Source organism: Dermacentor silvarum, chromosome 1, assembly GCF_013339745.2.
Source record: "Dermacentor silvarum isolate Dsil-2018 chromosome 1, BIME_Dsil_1.4, whole genome shotgun sequence".
NCBI classification, from domain to species: domain Eukaryota; kingdom Metazoa; phylum Arthropoda; class Arachnida; order Ixodida; family Ixodidae; genus Dermacentor; species Dermacentor silvarum.
Genome location: NC_051154.1, coordinates 134,254,501 through 134,272,640, shown reverse-complemented (window position 1 = coordinate 134,272,640; position 18,140 = coordinate 134,254,501). Strand labels below are relative to the sequence as shown.

The following is an 18,140-nucleotide window of genomic DNA, read 5'->3' as shown; positions in this document are numbered from 1 at the left end:
GTGTGTGTGTGTGTGTGTGTGTGTGTGGTGTGTGTGTGTGTGTGTGTGTGTGTGTGTGTGTGTGTGTGTGTGTGTGTGTGTGTGTGTGTGTTGTGTGTGTGTGTGTGTGTGTGTGTGTGTGTGTGTGTGTGTGTGTGTGTGTGTGTGTGTGTGTGTGTGTGTGTGTGTGTGTGTGTGTGTGTGTGTGTGTGTGTGTGTGTGTGTGTGTGTGTGTGTGGTGTGTGTGGTGTGCGTGCGTGCGTGCGTGCGTGCGTGCGTGCGTGCGTGCCTGCGTGCCAAATGAATTTAGCCCTAAGTACTTTAGTATTATGCCCTTTTGTACTATGCTTTGGTACTATACTTTAGTACAATGCCCTTTAGAATAAGCCCTAAGTAAGACTGTAGTACTATGTAGTTCAGGTTTTAGTAAACTAACAAATTGACGCTCCGCCGCAACTGATGCGCATACACTGCGCAAGGCCTCAGCCGAGCGTAATTGTGTGGGAAAATGGAACGGGAATAACTCGTGCGACTATTGAGAGCCAAGCGACTGGGATATTATAGGATATCAATCTAGGTGATCAGTAGGAAACGTGGAAGTCACTATATAAGCCAAATGGTACCGCGGTAGTCTCACAGTATAGTATATTTGTAACTTTGCAAAACTGTCTACTGTAAAGAATTCCGCCCTCGCGGAACTTTGGGTCAGTGGCGCCTGTCACTGGGAAAGCCGGGGTAGGCAAGCCACGACATATCAGCGACACACTCCATCGATTAGTGCACGTCAGCGGAGCCCCTGGTTCTCTGGCCAAACGGCACCAGTGGCCGCCCGCGCACACCTACGCCCCGCTTTTTCTGTCTTCGCAACAGTGGGAAGCTCTGGTCAACGTAGTTCCCAGGTTGTCAAGAACTCGGATTCCTTGCGCTGAGCTTCGCGCTCAGTTGAGAGACGCACGCCCCGACGCTATAGGATGCAGGTGGCGAGATGAATGACAGCGGCCCCGTCAGACAAGGGAAAGCGCATTGCTGGGTGAGAAGTAGCGGCGAGGGACGAATTTAAAGAGTGGCACGACATCACAGAGTCGGAACAAAATGACAAGTTAGATATATGCATTGTGATGACATTGAAGAGATGAGACACCTGCTTGAATAGTGGAAGGCTCGCAGAACTATATTTCCTATAGGCGTCTTGCAGTTGCTAAAAGTATTCTTCGTATCCCAGGCACAAGCGCCAGCAGTGAAATAAATTTCATTGCAGCTGGTTACACTTTTCAAGATAAGAATAGGTGCTTAAAGCAGAGTCGTTGGATAGTCTTTTGTTACTGCAAAAAAAAATGTTTAGTATTTTTGCAGCAGTGAATAATTTGCCGGCTTATATTGCCTTACCTGCGATCATTTTAAGGCAAGAACAAAAATGAAGCATGTGTTAAACGCATTTCAAGAGTAATGAAAGGATTCACTAATTACCAGGAAATTAATTCTAGAAAATACATTCACAAGTTCTTCACAACCGAGCAAAAGCGTTTGAGCGTCCAGAAGCATCCCGACACTTTAATGACCGAGTGTTCGTCGCTCCTTGGGCTGTGGATGATTCCGGGGTGATCTTGCGCAAAACGTGGCCGAGTCTCGAAGCATAACCTCGCAAAAACTTGCCCAAACCGAGATAAAGCTACGTGTGGTCGCCAGCTTCGCTGTTTGCCCAGTCTGCGCACCACTAGTGTGAAGCTGCCCCTAATTGTTTAGTCGAACAAAACTGAATTCGGACTATCAAGTGCTCTTGAATAACACTTCAAACCAACGCGAATGCTGCAAAATCTTGCAACGTTGTTGGAGGGGATGTGGAAAATAAAAGAGAACGCAGACAAATTTAATCTCCCAATGCATTTTTCTTTTGAGCGAAGTTGTGGCACGTTAAAATGCGCGGCTATAATGTTCGTTGTCCTGTATTCGTTCTTTTGGGAATACGCTTAACAAATTATGGCATATCAACTTAATGGGGAGGGGGTATTGTCTATGCTGTACATGCACCGCGGTTGACACTCTACATATTAAAACAAACGTAGACAGATCCTAAGTTCACACGTATTATAAAACACGAAACTTGCATTGCTGACTGAAAAATTGACATTAAGATGAAGCTAGCTTGCCGTGACGTCATGAATTTTAACAGCATCTACTCGGGTCTGGTTATTAGCTTATTAAGAAGGACTGCATTTTATTCTAAAGGAATCAACGACTCTAAGTTTGCAAGATCTGAGAGTTTTACCTATAAAGCAGAAAATACATTGAAATCCGTACGTGACACTGAAGTATGCCAGCGCTGAGGTTTCCGCACGAAATTCAAGAACGGGAAGTCTGGCCTTCATTTTTCCCAGCAATTATCAGCATCTTTCGCGACAAATTATTTAATATAGAGTTTTGAAAGAACAACTGGCCAGTCCATACTGATTTTTTTTTTTTTTTTTTTTACGAATGTAGAAAAATGCGAAGGTAGGCCTCTTTAGGTTCATTTTCTCCAAAATCCTAAGCACACTTCTCAGGCACGAATAATACAGGGGGAAAAGGGTATCAAAAGAAAGAAAAACGGTACACTGACTTAGCGTTGCTGTTGGGTGTCTCTTTAAGATCACCACCTGACGCACCTAAAATCGACAGCGCCTTCAGCTGCAAAAGGACGCGACGACGAGCGCCTTACTGCCAGCTGCAACGCATGCTCGCGCTTCCAAACAATGCGAACAAAAGCAACGTAGCCAACGTGGCCGAATGAATCCCAACTCGCACACTGTGCCTCCAACGCACATGCGCATGAGTAAGACGGTGTGTGTGCACCAGCTGCGGCGTCGACTTCATAACTGCGCAGGAATATTAACATCCGGGCGTCCACGCTCTGTAAAATAAGAGTGGCGCGTCGAAAAAATATCGCCATTACGTATCCCCGTATTCATACCACGTCTCGGAAGCTTTACCTCTAACTTTCTCATTCTTGCCGTTATTTGTGGACCCACTGTACTGGGTACTACTGCTGAGCACGAGTCCCAAACCGCTGGAACCCGGAAAGCGATACACACATGCATGGGCGGAGCCATACTTCTTTAATGCGAGGAGGCAATGAATAAACGCAATCAACTTTCATAGAGGCGTAGCGTTACCACATATATTTGCTGTCAGACATCTTAACAGGCTGACGAGGAAAGAAGAAACAATAACCGTTGACATTTCGTACAATAATGCAATAACGGGCGTCGAGTATCACCACTTGCTATCGCTAAATGAGCATTTTATAGGACGTATTCACAACTAGACATGCGTGATCGTTTTACGTGTCAGCTTTTTGCCCATGCATGCTACACTTTACCAATGAAATGGTAAGGTCGTCTTTCCCTCAAGCTACCATTTACCATTCCTATTTCGTGCATCTGCGCACAAACATATCTTAGAATAAATCGGACACTTGTTACAACAACCTAGTGCGTATTGTTCCCAGTATACAGTGGAGTAGCCGCCAGTAATTTTTTTCGTTAGAGAGATTCAATTAGGTAATTGTAATTAATTATCTAACTTGAGAAGTACTGTCCTAATTATCAAAGTGTCAATGAGAAAATTGTAGAGCAACATGAAAAACTCCCGATAGGCCGCTCGAGGCACTTTGCGTGTATTCGCGGGCTTCTTTCACGCTCGGAAAAACACTTTTATGTAGCACGTACTGAGCAACAGAATGCTGTATCGGGAGTTTTTCATGTTGCTCTACAATATTCTGATTGACACTTTGATAATTAGTACAGTACTTCTCGAGTTGTATAATTAATTACAATTACCCAATTAAATCTCAGTAACGAAAAAATTACTGGCGGCTACTCCACTGCATGTACTGGAAACAATACGAACTGTGTTTGCTTCGCGTAAGGCCGTTCCTCTTTTTTTAAATTGTGCTGCGTGATAGCTGGGACACCCTGTGCATATATATAGCATTCACCATTCCTATTCCGTACACCTGTGCACAAAGAAATCTTTGAATACATCGGACACTTGTTACAACATTCGGTAAGATTTGAAACACGTCCGAGATAGAGCACAACCACACACACACACACACACACACACACACACACACACACACACATATATATATATATATATATATATATATATACACACACAACGAGGTGTCCGAACTATCATGCAGCAAGATTTAAAATTATGCAAGTGCCACGTAGCTGGACAGAACCAAGGTGATGTTGTTTGCCGTCGATTGGAGATACTCGGATTATTTTTTGCCTTCCGCCTAACTACTTAATTAGTCTTAATTAAATAATTCACTTCTCAAATATTATAATTAGGTGAAAAGTGTCAATGAGAAAATTGTAGAGCAGCATCAAAAACTCCCGATACAGCTTTCTGTTGCTCAATACGTGCTACATAAAAGTGTTTTTCCGAGCGTGAAAGAAGCCCACGAATACACGCAAAATGCCTCGAGCGGCCAGCCGCGCGGCAATCGCGCGGCAATTCCGTCCTATTTCGGTGCAGGCATGCACTGTGCGGCGAAATATGCGCCATGTACATTTTGCGATGGTGCGGAAGTCGGGCTGCCGCAACTCACAGATATATCGTTGTTTGCATCCATTGCTCTTGTCATCATTTTGTATATTCTGCGTCACTTCACATAGCTCTTATCCATCAACAGCGCATTATTATTATTATTGTTCATGCCAATGCTATCGCTTTAGGCGAGATATTTCCAGCTACATAGGAGATTCATTTCACCCGCATGGTATAAACATTGAAGACGCATGACCAACACTGCCATGCACCGATATATGTATCGGATTCCAGCAAGTCCTCCTCAATTTGTCAAGTGCCCTTTTATGTGATGGAACATGTTTTTATATAAACGGGAGTAATGCGACGCGTTGGAGAGAAGAAATGCAAAGCTGCGGTGACCTTCTGTGTGTACAAGAGCAAAAGGTCGTAACGTCAGAGGCGTTTGTCTACGAGAGCGCGCACTTTCAGTAACACATTACATGCTTGACTTGGTACCTCAGCTGCGATTTAAGCTGCCGGTGTATCGATGTCATCGGAGATCACATCCGACGTATTTATTTTACAGAAGCTATATATCACGCTAATGTGCTTCAAGTGGCTGCAAGTTCTCCGCCGGAAATGTTCGAAAGCGCAAATATAAAATTTGCTCCCGGCCTTCTCCCTGACGCTCTCCGGGTACACAAGTACGGCGATGCTAAACGGCAAAACAAAGAAGTGATTGATGGTTGGCGCTGTTTCCGAGTCTTGCTATCGCGCGAAAGTGTTCTATGTATGATGAAGCATTGTGAGCTCGCTAGAGCCCCGACAACTTTCACTTCGCAAAGAACAATTGCAGTGCTGACATAATCACAGTCCCAAGGGGCCGCCAGCCTGCATTGTGCTAAATTCTAGGCACTATAATTACGCTGTGAATCAGCATGCCCCCGCCGATACTAGCCCCGCAAGAACGCAGCTCGGGAAGACTAAGAGGCCAGTGCACTCCTGAAGAGCAAAATAGCGTCAACCGAGGACGAAGTCCGCTTTGCTATGTCCAGCCAGATAACAATTGCCTGCATAGCTGTTCCCCCCTGAGTACATTGACATGCTTCAGCACAGAGTGAGAGAGAGAGATCCATCTTAATACAGCTGTGACTGCGACATAGCCCTGTTGTACTCTATCCAGGAGTACTCTATCCGTGCGCGTGATATAAAAACGGCAGATGAGGCTGACGCCACATCTGCCGCTGATTGCTAAAGCAAGTGACGCTGTTCTGTTCAAATTTGCGCGCGCTTTACCGGCAAGCGCGAGCGCGTGGCAAGCAAGCGCGGCTGCGGCGTGTGCGTGCGAAACAAATCACGACGACACTCACAGAGGCAGACGATGGCCATGAGCCTGAGTGCCAGGTCCGGTGGTTCGCAGTCCGGGTACAAGGGCTTCACCATGTACGTGGCGAACGTAAGGCTGAGAACGGCGAGGGTGGCCGGCTGCACCACCAGCACCGTCACCCAAAGCCTCAGGAAAGCGGAGAGCGGGCCGAACGCTTCCAGCACGTACGCGTAGTCGCCGCCGGATCGGGGAATGGAGGTGCCCAGCTCGGCGTAGCATACGGCGCCGATCATGGAAAATAGACCGCACAGGACCCATATGACAAGCGAGGCGCCCACAGAGCCGGCGTGCTCGAACACTCCCTTCGGGGAGACGAAAATACCAGAGCCGATTATAGTGCCGACCACGATCATGACGCCACTGAAGAGGCCGATCTCCTTCTTCAGCTTCACCCGTCCTTCGTCCTCGGCCATTTTCAAGCGCCTGAGAAAGTGTGCTTCGGCTGCAACGTGCACGTTTTTAGACAGCGCAGTCTGTGTGCCAGCACACCAGGCGTACCGGCGGCGACGACTCGCGCACTGACAGCGGCCGCGTTTAGTGACACGAATCGCCTTTCCAGTCGCCGTCGCCGCGGACGCCTCTGGTGGTGCGCCGGCGCGTTGCAACAAACCGGAACCGGAATTTGCCGTAGGGTGCTTCGTGCGCAAACCGACAGAGGACGCGCGGACAGCTTGGCTGCTATAGGCGGCGGGAATGTTTAAAATGTCGTGGCTGCATAGAAAGGGTCGATCGCAAATTGTCGAATGCGTGAATACCTTAGTATTCCTTAGGGACACATGTGCTTAAAGATCCAATTTCATTCGTCACTAAATGTAGTTTTATAAAATGCGATGCATCTACAGGGTGTCCCAGCTATCACGCAGCACGATTTAAAAAAAGAGGAACGGCGTTACGCGAAGCAAACCTAGGCCGCGATTTTGTAGCAAGGCATTATGACTTATTCTACTCTAGTTTTATCATCCACCGCTCACGGCCGGCTGATCCCATTGATAATGCGAGCGGACCGTCGCTCCGACCACTGACAAAGCGCGATAAGCGCGAAAAGGCATTATTACATTAAAGGCATCGCTACAAAATACCGGCCCTAGTGCGTATTGTTTCCAGTACAGTGGAGTAGCCGCCAGTAATTTCTTCGTTACTGAGATTTAATTAATTAATTGTAATTATATCTAACTCGAGAAGTACTGTCCTAATTATCAAAGTGTCAATGATAAAGTTGTAAAGCAACATGAAAAACTCCCGATACAGCTTTCTGTTGCTCAATACGTGCCACGTAAATGTGTTTTTTCGAGTGTGAAAGAAGCCCACGAATACACGCAGAATTGCCGCACGACTGGCCGCTCGAGGCACTTTGCGTGTATTCGCAGGCTTCTTTCATGCTCGGAAAAACACTTTTATGCAGCACGTATTGAGCAACGGAAATCTGTATCGGGAGTTTTTCATGTTGCTCTACAACTTTCTCATTGACACTTTGATAATTAGGACAGTACTTCTCGAGTTAGATAATTAATTACAATAAATAATTACAATTAATTAATGTAATCTCAGTAACGAAAAAAATATTGGCGGCTACTGCACTGTACTGGAAACAATACGCACTAGGTTTGCTTCGCGTAACGCCGTTCCTCTTTTTTAAAATCGTGCTGCGTGATAGCTGGGACACCCTGTATTTGCGGTTTTCCAAAACTGTCGCTAGGTTTGTTTGTTTTTTTTTTCGTTTTTTTTCTTTCTTTCTTTCTTTCTTTTCATGTAACCTTTGCAATTTCTTTTTACGCGGCGTGCAATAACTCGTTTCGCTGTAGACATTTTACGTGTAGTAAATTTTTACATAAACTGTGGCGAAATTGTTCATTTCTCAGCTAATTGCTTATTTACAAATTTTGCAAATTGGTCATTTGGCAGCAGGTCTATTTAGCAGTAATCTACGCATGTGTGGAAGGTTTAAAAAAATCGCGATTCCAGGGTGATCTAATACTGGCGATACTGAATAGCAGCTGCATTTCAAGCCCTCAGCTCTGGGAAACAGGCACGCGGCGGTTCAGTGGCTTCGGCGTTCTACAGATGAGCACGAGACCGCGGGTTGGATTCCTGGCCGCGACAGCTGCATTCGAAAGGGGGGCGGAATAGGAAACCGTTAGTGCACCCACCTACGAGTGCACGTTAAGCAAACCCCGGTGGTAAACACTAATCCGAAGTCGTGCACTACGGCATCTTATCTCATGGCCTGTGTCTCGCCGTAGGACGTTAAACCCTGTGAGAAAAGCCTAGATCTCTCTCTCTCTCTCGCTCGCTCGCTCCCCCCCCCCTCTCTCTCTCATATATTAATTTACAATTTTTCTTTTGCGCAAATAAGCGTTAACAATAACGCAACCATGCATAGATAGTAGCACTCTACGCGTTTCCAAAAGTACAGGTGGAAACTTTCTTAGGCTGCGGCAGTTCTACGCATGCAGAAGCTGTGCAGACGTGAGTTTACCAATCAATTTTGCAAGAGGGAAGGATACACTGTAACGTCGTGAGCGCGCCGACGCTGCACAAAAGAAGGCGTCGCGCTTGCTATTTTGCTTCAGACTGTCAACTCAATGGCGAATACATGATGCAGCAGGCTGATTTCTCTACTTCTCGGAATGCATTTCAGTTGCGGCCGGTGTGTCCACGGTGTCAAGAGAGCCACGACAGCTCTATCCGCTGTTCTCTCTGTCTTCCAGTTAGAACTTCGCCTCTAAAATAAAAATACCTGAGCGTAAATTTACGAGCCAAAATCAAATAAATGAATTTTCTTTAACAATGATGACATATCTCGACACGGAGACGGTCAGCTTTTCTTTTCGAGTGAAGCCATTTTGTCGGCTTTTCGCAAGCAAATTAATTTCCACAAGAGCGTAATTAGATGCAGCTAAAGCACTTCAAAAGAACGTCCAGTCAACGAAAAGATGGCATCGCCACCCCTAAATGCGCGTATTCTTGTTTCCTAAAGCCACGCACTATTAACGAAGTTAGGTTCGAGCTACCCGTCTTCACAAGGATACTCAACCAATTATCCGGTTCATGTCGCCGGGCCTAGATCCCCTCCTATATCAGATGTGGAAGAAAAAACGTTCAAGCAAATCTTAAAAAGAATGCAGCAGAAAGGGATTTTATTCCTTGAAGACACATTATCCGCACCAGCGGACGTCAGAAATTTCAATAATCAATTTCTGTCTGCTAATGAATTAAATTCATTATTTAATAACTAAGACACGTGTTGCCTATTGCGGGAAAGAAACCGGTCAGAAACCAGCACGTGCTCGTGGGAGATTCGTTCCAAGAATCTCCCACAAAAAGTGTACCGCATAGTTTTGCCCGGCAATGAAAAAAAAAAAAAAAAAGGATGGTATTTCTGGGAAGATTACTCCAACTATAATGTATTTCGCCTCAGGTGCCAGTTTATAGACCCTGTCCAGCACCACAATTTAGCTCTCTTAAAAGCAATGAATGAAAGTTTACGGAAATTTATTTCGTACGTTTCGGAAGCCAATCCTACACTCGAAGCACTATGACGTCTCCAGCGACCACGTAGTTATAATAAAAGGTCGGGATATTTTAGAAATTAAGCAGTCCCTTATGGTACGGCGAATAAATTCAAAGGGGTAGATTCATCCGAGCAACCTGATCTAAAACAATTCTCTTATCCACATACAGGTGCTCTTATCTTTGTGGTCTCTTTGCCTCCAAGAAAAAGTAAAAAAGTCCCGGCACGGTTCTGTGGAAAACACAAATATTTCGAGCTACTTCGATTGATCTCACGACACCTTCCATTTTATTCTTTTTTTGCCAGTATATATTCGAAGAATTGTACAAATTGCACTGCTGCAATTTAATTATTTCGAATGAGAAATTAAGTTTACAAGCCCTTTCGTCAGATTTTTAAAGCGAGTTCGAGAACCTGAAGCTGTGCTAATCGGCTCATCAATCTACGAGTAAAGCCAGTAGAAACACTATCAAGACACATTTCTTTCCTCGTCCACTTCTTTCTTTTTGTATGCCCCTCGTTCGCTGGCTGTATCTGTAGAATTCTTGTACATCCGGGCCACTGCAGCAGCTTACTCGAAAGCTGCCTCAAAAGTTTATATTGTTCTTGAATCTATACTTTGGACGCAAGAAACGTGCCAAAAAGAGCGTAAAGTTACGTGCATAAATACAAGATCTCGCAAGCAACCTTTTTCTTCTTTTTAATTTTTTTTCTTTCTTTTGTTTTCGTTAGACCACTATGTACCAGCGAGTGATACTAGCGCTGCTGGTGCTGCTGAAAAACCTGAATTAATCAAATCCGTGTTCACCTTGTCTTCTAGCGATATTTAATCGAGCCTGCGAAGTTATCTGAAGCAGACGTAAGTACTCTCCCCCCCTCCCCTCCCCCCTCCATCTCTCTCCGTTTCCTCTCTTGCAGACGGGCTGCCTTTCAAAACAGCCGCTGAGAAATAATTCTATTAACACACAAGAGATGCAACTTGTTTCAATATTAAAACAGGAAACGCAAAGCAAGAAACGTGAAAATAGGAATGGGAAGAATATTCGTAGTTTCGATGCGAATCGAATTTTACACACCAGCTATTCGTATTCGTATTCGAAAACGAACTATTCGGTATACTCGAATATTTGAAACTAACGAAAAATATTTCGCAATAACCGACTGTTACAGTTTTGTCACTGTTCTTCTTCTGCTAAAAAAAACGTAATCCAAATTATCAGAAGTAAAACAACGACAAAAGTTTTCAAAGGAATGCAGAAACAAAATGTATAATGCAAGATTTGTTTTCAATTTCGCGGCGGAAGCCTGCGTGACAACCTCGGAGTATTTCTTGTAGTCTGTCATGTAATGTTTTTATGGTCTAGTCTAGTTTATAGTCTAGTCATGTAGCATTTTTATGGAAACTTCAAGCGGATTTCCGCCGTCGGCGTCACCGTCGTCGTCGCCGTGAGGTTCCGTATAAAGTCCAAGGGCGATAAAATCGTTGCCGCGCACCGTATGTGCGAGTGAAAGCGCGCGAACGCGCGCTTTCACGGAGACCGAACGCACGGCGGAGAGCAAACGCGACTTCTTCCGTTGCGCGAAAGGCCGTGAGGGTATGAGTGGAAGGGACTGAAGGGGGGTGACGCTGTGCTGCGGCACCAAATGCGTATCTTGCAACCGGGCGCAAGGGGAACTGGGGACTCAATCTCCCACGCGAAAGGAGGAAAGCGGGAAGGCAACGCGAGAGGAAGGGGGGCGGCTTCTGCTCTGCCAACAACTGCGTACTTGTACTTTGCGCCGGTGAGGGCTGTCGCGCGCACCGTATCTTCAAAGCGATCTCCACACGGCTCTGACCTTTGTATGCGCTGTGCTTTCGCCGCTCAGTTTCCGTTGAAGCGACAGACCGCGCGAACCTTCGCACGCTGCGGCCGCGCGCTTGCTCACGCCAGCGTTTTGACAGTGGTGTCTGCGGTCATCGAGTGTGACCTATTCATGTTTGCTTGTGCGTACTGACAACACGCTTAATTCAGTTAATAAGTGAATGGGTGCAAGTTTATGCAGCCAATAAAACTACTATCCTTACTCCGTATAGCTATCTACTAATTTGCTATCGCAATTGATGCTTCGCCTTTCGGGCGAAACTGCGACATTTTTTGTATTTCACGCTACGACCCGAAATGCTTTTATTGCAACTGGCCCTCCTACATGACAAGTTTTTTTTTTAATCCACAAGTTCCGTTCTTTTTTTCTTTTTTTACCGCAGCCATTTACTTAGAGCATTTGTAAAACTTTATTTCATACATGTCTTTCATTATTGGAAAGCTTGTTTGCAACCAGGCTCTAAATATGTTGAGAAGCTATTCGTGCAGTTTTTAATAACAATTCGTAATCTTGTATTTAAAACTGATTTTTTGTCTCTGATAGTAAGCTATTATTTTTTGTTCTTGTTTATTTTTTCTAGTCAATTCAGACGTGATACCTAATTATGCAGAAAGAAACTTGGAAGTTAACAAAGAAGCTCGCGAACAAGTTAAGGACCCCGCAAAGAGCGACGGAAAGAAAAATCTTAGGCGTAACCATTAAGAGACATGAAGAGAGCGTTGTGGACCAGAGAGCAAACGAGGATAGCCGATATTCTAGTTGAGATTAAAGAAAAAGATGGAGCTGGGCAGGCCATGTAACGCGTAGGGCAGACAACCGGTGGACGATTAGAGTGACAGAATGGGTGCCAAGGGATGGGAGGAGCATTCGAGGACGGCAGACAATTAGGTGAGGTGATGAAATTAGGAAATTTGCAGGCGCAAGTCGGAGTCAGCTAGCGCAAGGCAGAGTTAATTGGAGATCGCTGAAAGATGTCTTCGCCCTGCAGTGGATATAAATATCGGCTGATGATGATCGATAATCACGAAAACTGATTGCATAGTCGCCTCGTTGGTGTGACAAGGCAGCCCTGAACAGGATATGCAGCGACGGGCGGGCGTTCTGTAGTCTAATGTATAGGCTGTACTGCACACTTGCAGTGCTCAAGAAAGCTAGTCATACCACTGAAAATGCTGAATTACTGTGACATCATTGCTGCGGCACTCACCTCACAACAGAAGGCGAGGAAGGCGCTATCTATCTATCTATGCAGATTCCACGCCCTGTGGGAATAGCTGTATGCAAAGCTTTCATTAGCCAGCAAGGCAAAATGCGCATTATGACAAGAGACGCGCTGCAGATTTAAGGGAAAAACCCGTACCTCAGCCGCCATGGCGAACCTTGCCCAGAAAGCGGAACCTTGCCTAGAGATCGCAGGGAGAGGCCTTCGTCCTGCAGTGGACTTAAAAATAAGCTGATGATAATGAAAGTGAGTGAGTGAGTGAGTGAGTGAGTGAGTGAGTGAGTGAGTGAGTGAGTGAGTGAGTGAGTGAGTGAGTGAGTGAGTGAGTGAGTGAGTGAGTGAGTGAGTGAGTGAGTGAGTGAGTGAGTGAGTGAGTGAGTGAGTGAGTGAGTGAGTGAGTGAGACTATCGGGTTCTATATTTAAACAGGCCACATGAAGACATACTAAGGCTGTTTTCCAATTATGGCCAGCATTGTGAACAGTCTACTTTGACTGCTAAGAAAACAAGTTCGAGCATTTAGAAGACGCCTCAGTGATTAGACGCCACTCTCTCGATAAAGCTAAGAATAGCACATGTTCTCGAGGAATGTAAGGCTTTGCTTGTGCTAATCTATGAAAAACACAGCGTAGATTACGTTAAGCACATAAGAAAGCCTGACTACGTTTTCTTGTGCGCATGCGACCTTCCCGTAGAGTTTCCGAGCATTCTGATCAACCGCCATCTTGTCGAGCATCAAAGTAATTTCGTCGCTGTCTCCACGAAGCTGACGGTTTTTTTTTTTTTTCAGCTTTGTCAGAACTGGAACGACATTTAATATGGCCGCTGTCTGCCTAGCTATCTATTTAATCGTCGATATCAAGTATTCGAACGCAGCCTAAAGAACAACAAAAATTCACCCAGAAACTCCTGCTGGGAGTTGTCTAAGTATGCGTAAGCACTGAGTAAATTGCTCATCTCCACGTAGCCCTTTGTGATTATCAATGTTATGAAACTTGATCCGACCAGTATAAACGACAGCGCTGCGACGACACAAACTGTTGCGGACGGCGGCGCAAGGTGAATTGATAACGCAAGCAAACTACTGCAGGTTGCGGCGCCAGGTGCGCTGACGTAAAGTCCCCCATATAAGAAAAGTACCGCCATCTACTCTTTCCTTTGCAGCCTCCTCTCCTAAAGCGCTTGCTTTTTTCTTTACTTTTTGGTTGCGAAAGCCAAGTCGACGGTGGCGCACCTAGAAAGTCTACGTTGAAGCTTTCAGGCCGGGCGCGCGCCGCCGCCGCCGCCGGCGACTGCGCAGAGGACTTTCAACGTGGCTCTGAGGCGAAAAAAAATATATATATAAAGAAGTGAAAAGCGCGCGCTATCATCGTCCAATCGGAGATACTGGAGAGAGAGAAGCGGCGTTTATCAAAGGATGGCGGTACTTTTTTAATAGGGACTTTACGCTGACGACGTTCCCATAGAGAAAGGAATTCAACCCAAGAGCGGACACTCCCATAGAGCCCAGCGGCCGAATTGACGGTAGCGCGCCAAGCGGTCGGCATCAATAACTTCCGTTTTCGGTTTTGCGCACGCGCATTTTGAACGTTAGCTAGCACGCCGGCGGCGCTTTTTTGTTTTTGTTTTTCCCCGACCGCCCACGGTCTTCGTCCGCGAATCGGTTTATTATTTGGTAAAAATGATTGCGAACGATCTTGTCAAGTCCTATCAAATGTGTGCCACGTGCAATTTCACAAAGTAGACGCAAACTCCTGTGAAATGAGGAAATATTTATTTTGCTCTATATAAAAGCTCGTTCCGTGCTTTTTGTGCGTTCATCCAATGTTGTGACCCCAGGTGAGCAGTAGTTCACGTATGAAGCTCCACCAGACTGCATCAGCTGAAAAAATAGTAAATTACAAGCATGTTACATTTACAAGCATGAAGCAGCATGTTACAAGCATGTGTCATTTGGTATTTAGATATAGGCATACTGCGTGTAGAGGCGAAACGTGCGCAAGCGGTGAATGGGCGGCATTACAAACAAAAGCAATTCGCTTTGACATACATGGCGTAGAAAATACCCGACTCATCCCAAACAATACCATGAAATATTAAAACATCTGATTTCTGAGCATACCCCCATTTCCGGGCATTATTTCCTGCATTTTAGCAGCAGAAATACACGGGCGACTTCGCGTTTCCAAAACTTGGCCTCGGGTGACGCGACGGTACGCTACATACACAGAGACGGACGCAGCAGAGGCTCCCGGCTGGACCATGCTAGACGTTCGCAGAATGCCTTCTACTCGCACTCAAGACAAATGAGTAGGTGCAAAGCCTGTTTTCAGTCCTTTAGAAAACGCAATTTTCGTATTACAAGTTTCTGATATGTTCCTCCGCGTCATCTTTCGCGCGTTCTGCCGGCGCCAGCAACAAGTGCACTCCCATGTTATCACTCTTGGCAATCGCCCATCGCGTTTTCGACAGGCCTGAGTACCGAAAGAAGGTATATGTGTTGTTGCGGGGCCACAAAAAACGTCCCAAACTTGTCCCTCTATAAGATTCATTACACGCCAAACTTTGTCACCACGGCCGAGCTGCTTATCCGCTAACTGCGTCACAGCGCGCTGTGCGGCCAGCATGCCTCAAAAGCTAGTACTCCAAAAAAGTAACGAAATTACTTTTCAGTGATGTCTGGCATCAGAGAAAGCGCCACAAACTTCTCCTAGCAAGATGCACTAGACTACGCACCACTGCCGAGTTGGTTCTCGCTAACTACGTCACAGCGCCCTGTGCGGCCAGTGGTGCCTCAACAAAACCGAAATAAGTTACAATAATCCCCTAGGAAGCGTCAGAAACATGTCCCAGCCCGATTCATTAACTCAAATTAACTGCGCCAGGACGACCGAGCTGTTTTTCGCTAACTGCGTCGGTCCCGTGCCGTAAGCCTAATTGCGTCGTAGACTGTGAAACAAAATTTCTCACCTTGCCGTAGTCCAATAGTGCAGTGTTGTCTTGTCCCAGTGCAGAAGGAACGCAAGAATACGCCGGGAGCCCAAGAAACCGGGCTACATTTAAAAAAAGGGACAGACGGGTCGCCGCAGGCGAGCACTCAAACGCGCGCACAGCCGCCCTCGCTCGCCTCGGGGGAGTGTCTGGCGGATGACACACGCATCTGGCGCGTCATTGGCCTGTCGCTAGGTAAGGCAAGAAAAATAAGTCGCAAAGTTTAAGTCCATCTATACACAAAACGTTTTAGCTTTCGCGGCAAAGAATTTTAAGAATGAATCAATGTCTGTTAACTTAATTGCACTTTCTTTTTTTTTTTTTTTTTCGATGCTCGCGGCAGCTAACGTTCGGCATCCATACTATATATATAGCGTGACGTATAGTGACGTGTTTCCTGTTGCCAGTTTTTGCCGAGTGTCCCTTCTTGTTGAATGTCTTTCTCTATGACGTTCCTGTCATTATACGCCGTTATCGCTCTTTAGCGCCCTATCCATCGGCGTCGAACCATTATCAACCATTATCAACCGTGAACTGCGGCGGCGGCTGCTTATGGCGCGGCGGCCGCGCGGTCCCTATCTTGAAAGCGATCTGCGATGGGGAACACATTGCGCCGGGCGCTATAGCTTCGTGCGCGCTGTGTTCTCGCCGTTTAGTTCACGTTGGTGCGAGAGGCAGCACGAAGGTCAATTCGCTCGCTGCCCTATCTTGGAAGCGATCGTCTTACGTGACGCACGGACGGGTTTCCACGTTGGGTCGGCATAGAAATGCTTACGCATTTAAAAATCTGCTCAGACTAGTAAAAGATTCGCCATTTGCCATTCATTTGGCGGGAAATGTTTGATTGCTAGTGGACAAAATGAAAGACAAACTTCCTTCTTTTTTGTTTTACTTTGGCGCCAGAACCAAGCTCACCGCCAGTACGTTAGTGTGACACGTCACGAATTTCGAAGTATCTTGTCCTACTTCGGCTTTTGTGGCAAAGTAATTGATGTTCAGGAAACTTGCCAGGTTGAGTCCTTGGTTCCTTTAGTATGCAATGTACCCTTCCTTAGCGATAAACAATCAACTAGACCTGAGTAGACAGTCATCAGTACATCAGTACGAAGTGATGCCAAAACTTCGGGGCGACGCCGCTACCCGTCTTCCGTTCTGGCGCCTTTTCTGGCTGACCAAGCCTCCGCTGACTAAGTGTCCATTTTTCTTTTGCAGAAGGGCGCCTTACTAATGCCAGCGTAATATTTCTCTTTAATGACAGTTTACAAAATTCTTTGGCGGCTGTTGTATAACACGTACATTACTCTTTAGAATTCCGTATATAGGGTGTTTCATTTTAGCTGCACCAAATTTTTAAAGATTTGCTGTGGCAGATAGCACAATTATAATCCTTGATCTAAACTACTCTATGAGGCGGCCATTACTTCCACGAGAAATCAAAACGCCTAATTGAATAATTAACATAATTTTGGTAATTAACTTTTTAACTAATTATTTTACGGCATATCTTTCAATCTACGAATTATAGCCGCTGAGTTCGCAAGGCGTATCCGCTTGGAACGAATTCTCAGGACTGAACCAGTTTCGAGATATTAATTTTTAACGTGTCCGACGAAATGTATGGGCGTTCCAGTTAACTTTTTGAGGAAAACGCTGTTTCATGCATTGAAGCACAAAGTTAACTGTAACGCCCATGCATTTCGCCGGACACTTTGAAAATTAATATCTCAAAACGTATTCAGTCCTGAGAATTCGTTCTAAGCGGATACACCTTGCGAACTCAGCGGCTATAATTCGTAGATTGAAAGATGTGCCGTAAAATAATTAGTTGAAAAGTTAATTACCGTAATTATGTTAATTATTCAATTAGGCGTTTTCATTTCTCGTGGAAGTAATGGCCGCCTCATCAAGTAGTTTAGATCAACGATTATAATTGTGCTATCTGCCGCAGGCAATTTTTAAAAATTTGGTGCAGCTAAAATGAAACACCCTGTATATGGTTTCAATATGCTTTCACTTGAACATTTGTTCATATATTGCGTGTGAAGAAATGTTCCCATACACTCAGTAGCTATGCTGTTCTGCTACTCAGCTCGAGGTCACGGGGTAGATTCCCGGCCGCGCCGGCCGCATCTCCATGCGACATGCAAAAAAAAAAAAAAAAAAGAGAGAGAGAGAGAGAGAGAGAGAGAGAAAAAACGTTCGTGTACTTAGACAAGTGTGCGGTCGCAATTATGGCGGAGTCCTCCACTACGGCATTTCAAAGAGACACTAAACAGAAAAATAAATTGAGCTACTCAACAGAAATACTAAATCACCTTTGTAGAATACCGAAAAGGATACTATGAGTCAGAAAAGACGAAAAATAGCACATACTGGTGGCGACGCCGCATTAAGGTTCCCGTACCAGCTAGCCGCGACGTCTTGGATTTTGACGGTCTTGGATTTTGCTCGAGCTTATACTTAACTTTTTATCGGTAAATGTGGACAACGTTGTATTCTAATGGAGCCACAGACTCAACTTAGCAAGTTTCAAGAACATTTACTATGCCGCAACGGCCACTCTACGAGAAAATACGTTGAAATCCGTGACGTCACACTGACGTAAAGCCGCTAGGGTTGCGGCAGGAAATTCAAGAAATGAAATTTTAGCTCTCCTTTTCTGTACTAGTC

At 45.5% G+C, this 18,140-nt stretch overlaps 1 protein-coding gene and 1 long non-coding RNA gene across 2 annotated transcripts in view; both read right to left on the bottom strand.

Moving 5' to 3' along the window:
- LOC119460212 (large neutral amino acids transporter small subunit 2-like) overlaps positions 1-6,416 on the bottom strand; it is a 96,753-nt gene extending 90,337 nt beyond the window's left edge. Inside the window, 1 exon segment of the mRNA XM_037721407.2 lies at positions 5,868-6,416. Within this exon segment, the coding sequence (XP_037577335.2) occupies positions 5,868-6,297 (430 nt within the window). The 5' untranslated portion in view covers positions 6,298-6,416.
- Positions 6,417-14,236: 7,820 nt separating this feature from the next.
- Positions 14,237-15,698, bottom strand: LOC125939983 (uncharacterized). The gene is made up of 2 exons (XR_007463224.1): positions 15,450-15,698; positions 14,237-14,361 (listed from the first exon to the last, which is right to left on the bottom strand). It is a non-coding gene; the product is annotated as an uncharacterized LOC125939983 (long non-coding RNA).
- Positions 15,699-18,140: the final 2,442 nt, after the last annotated feature.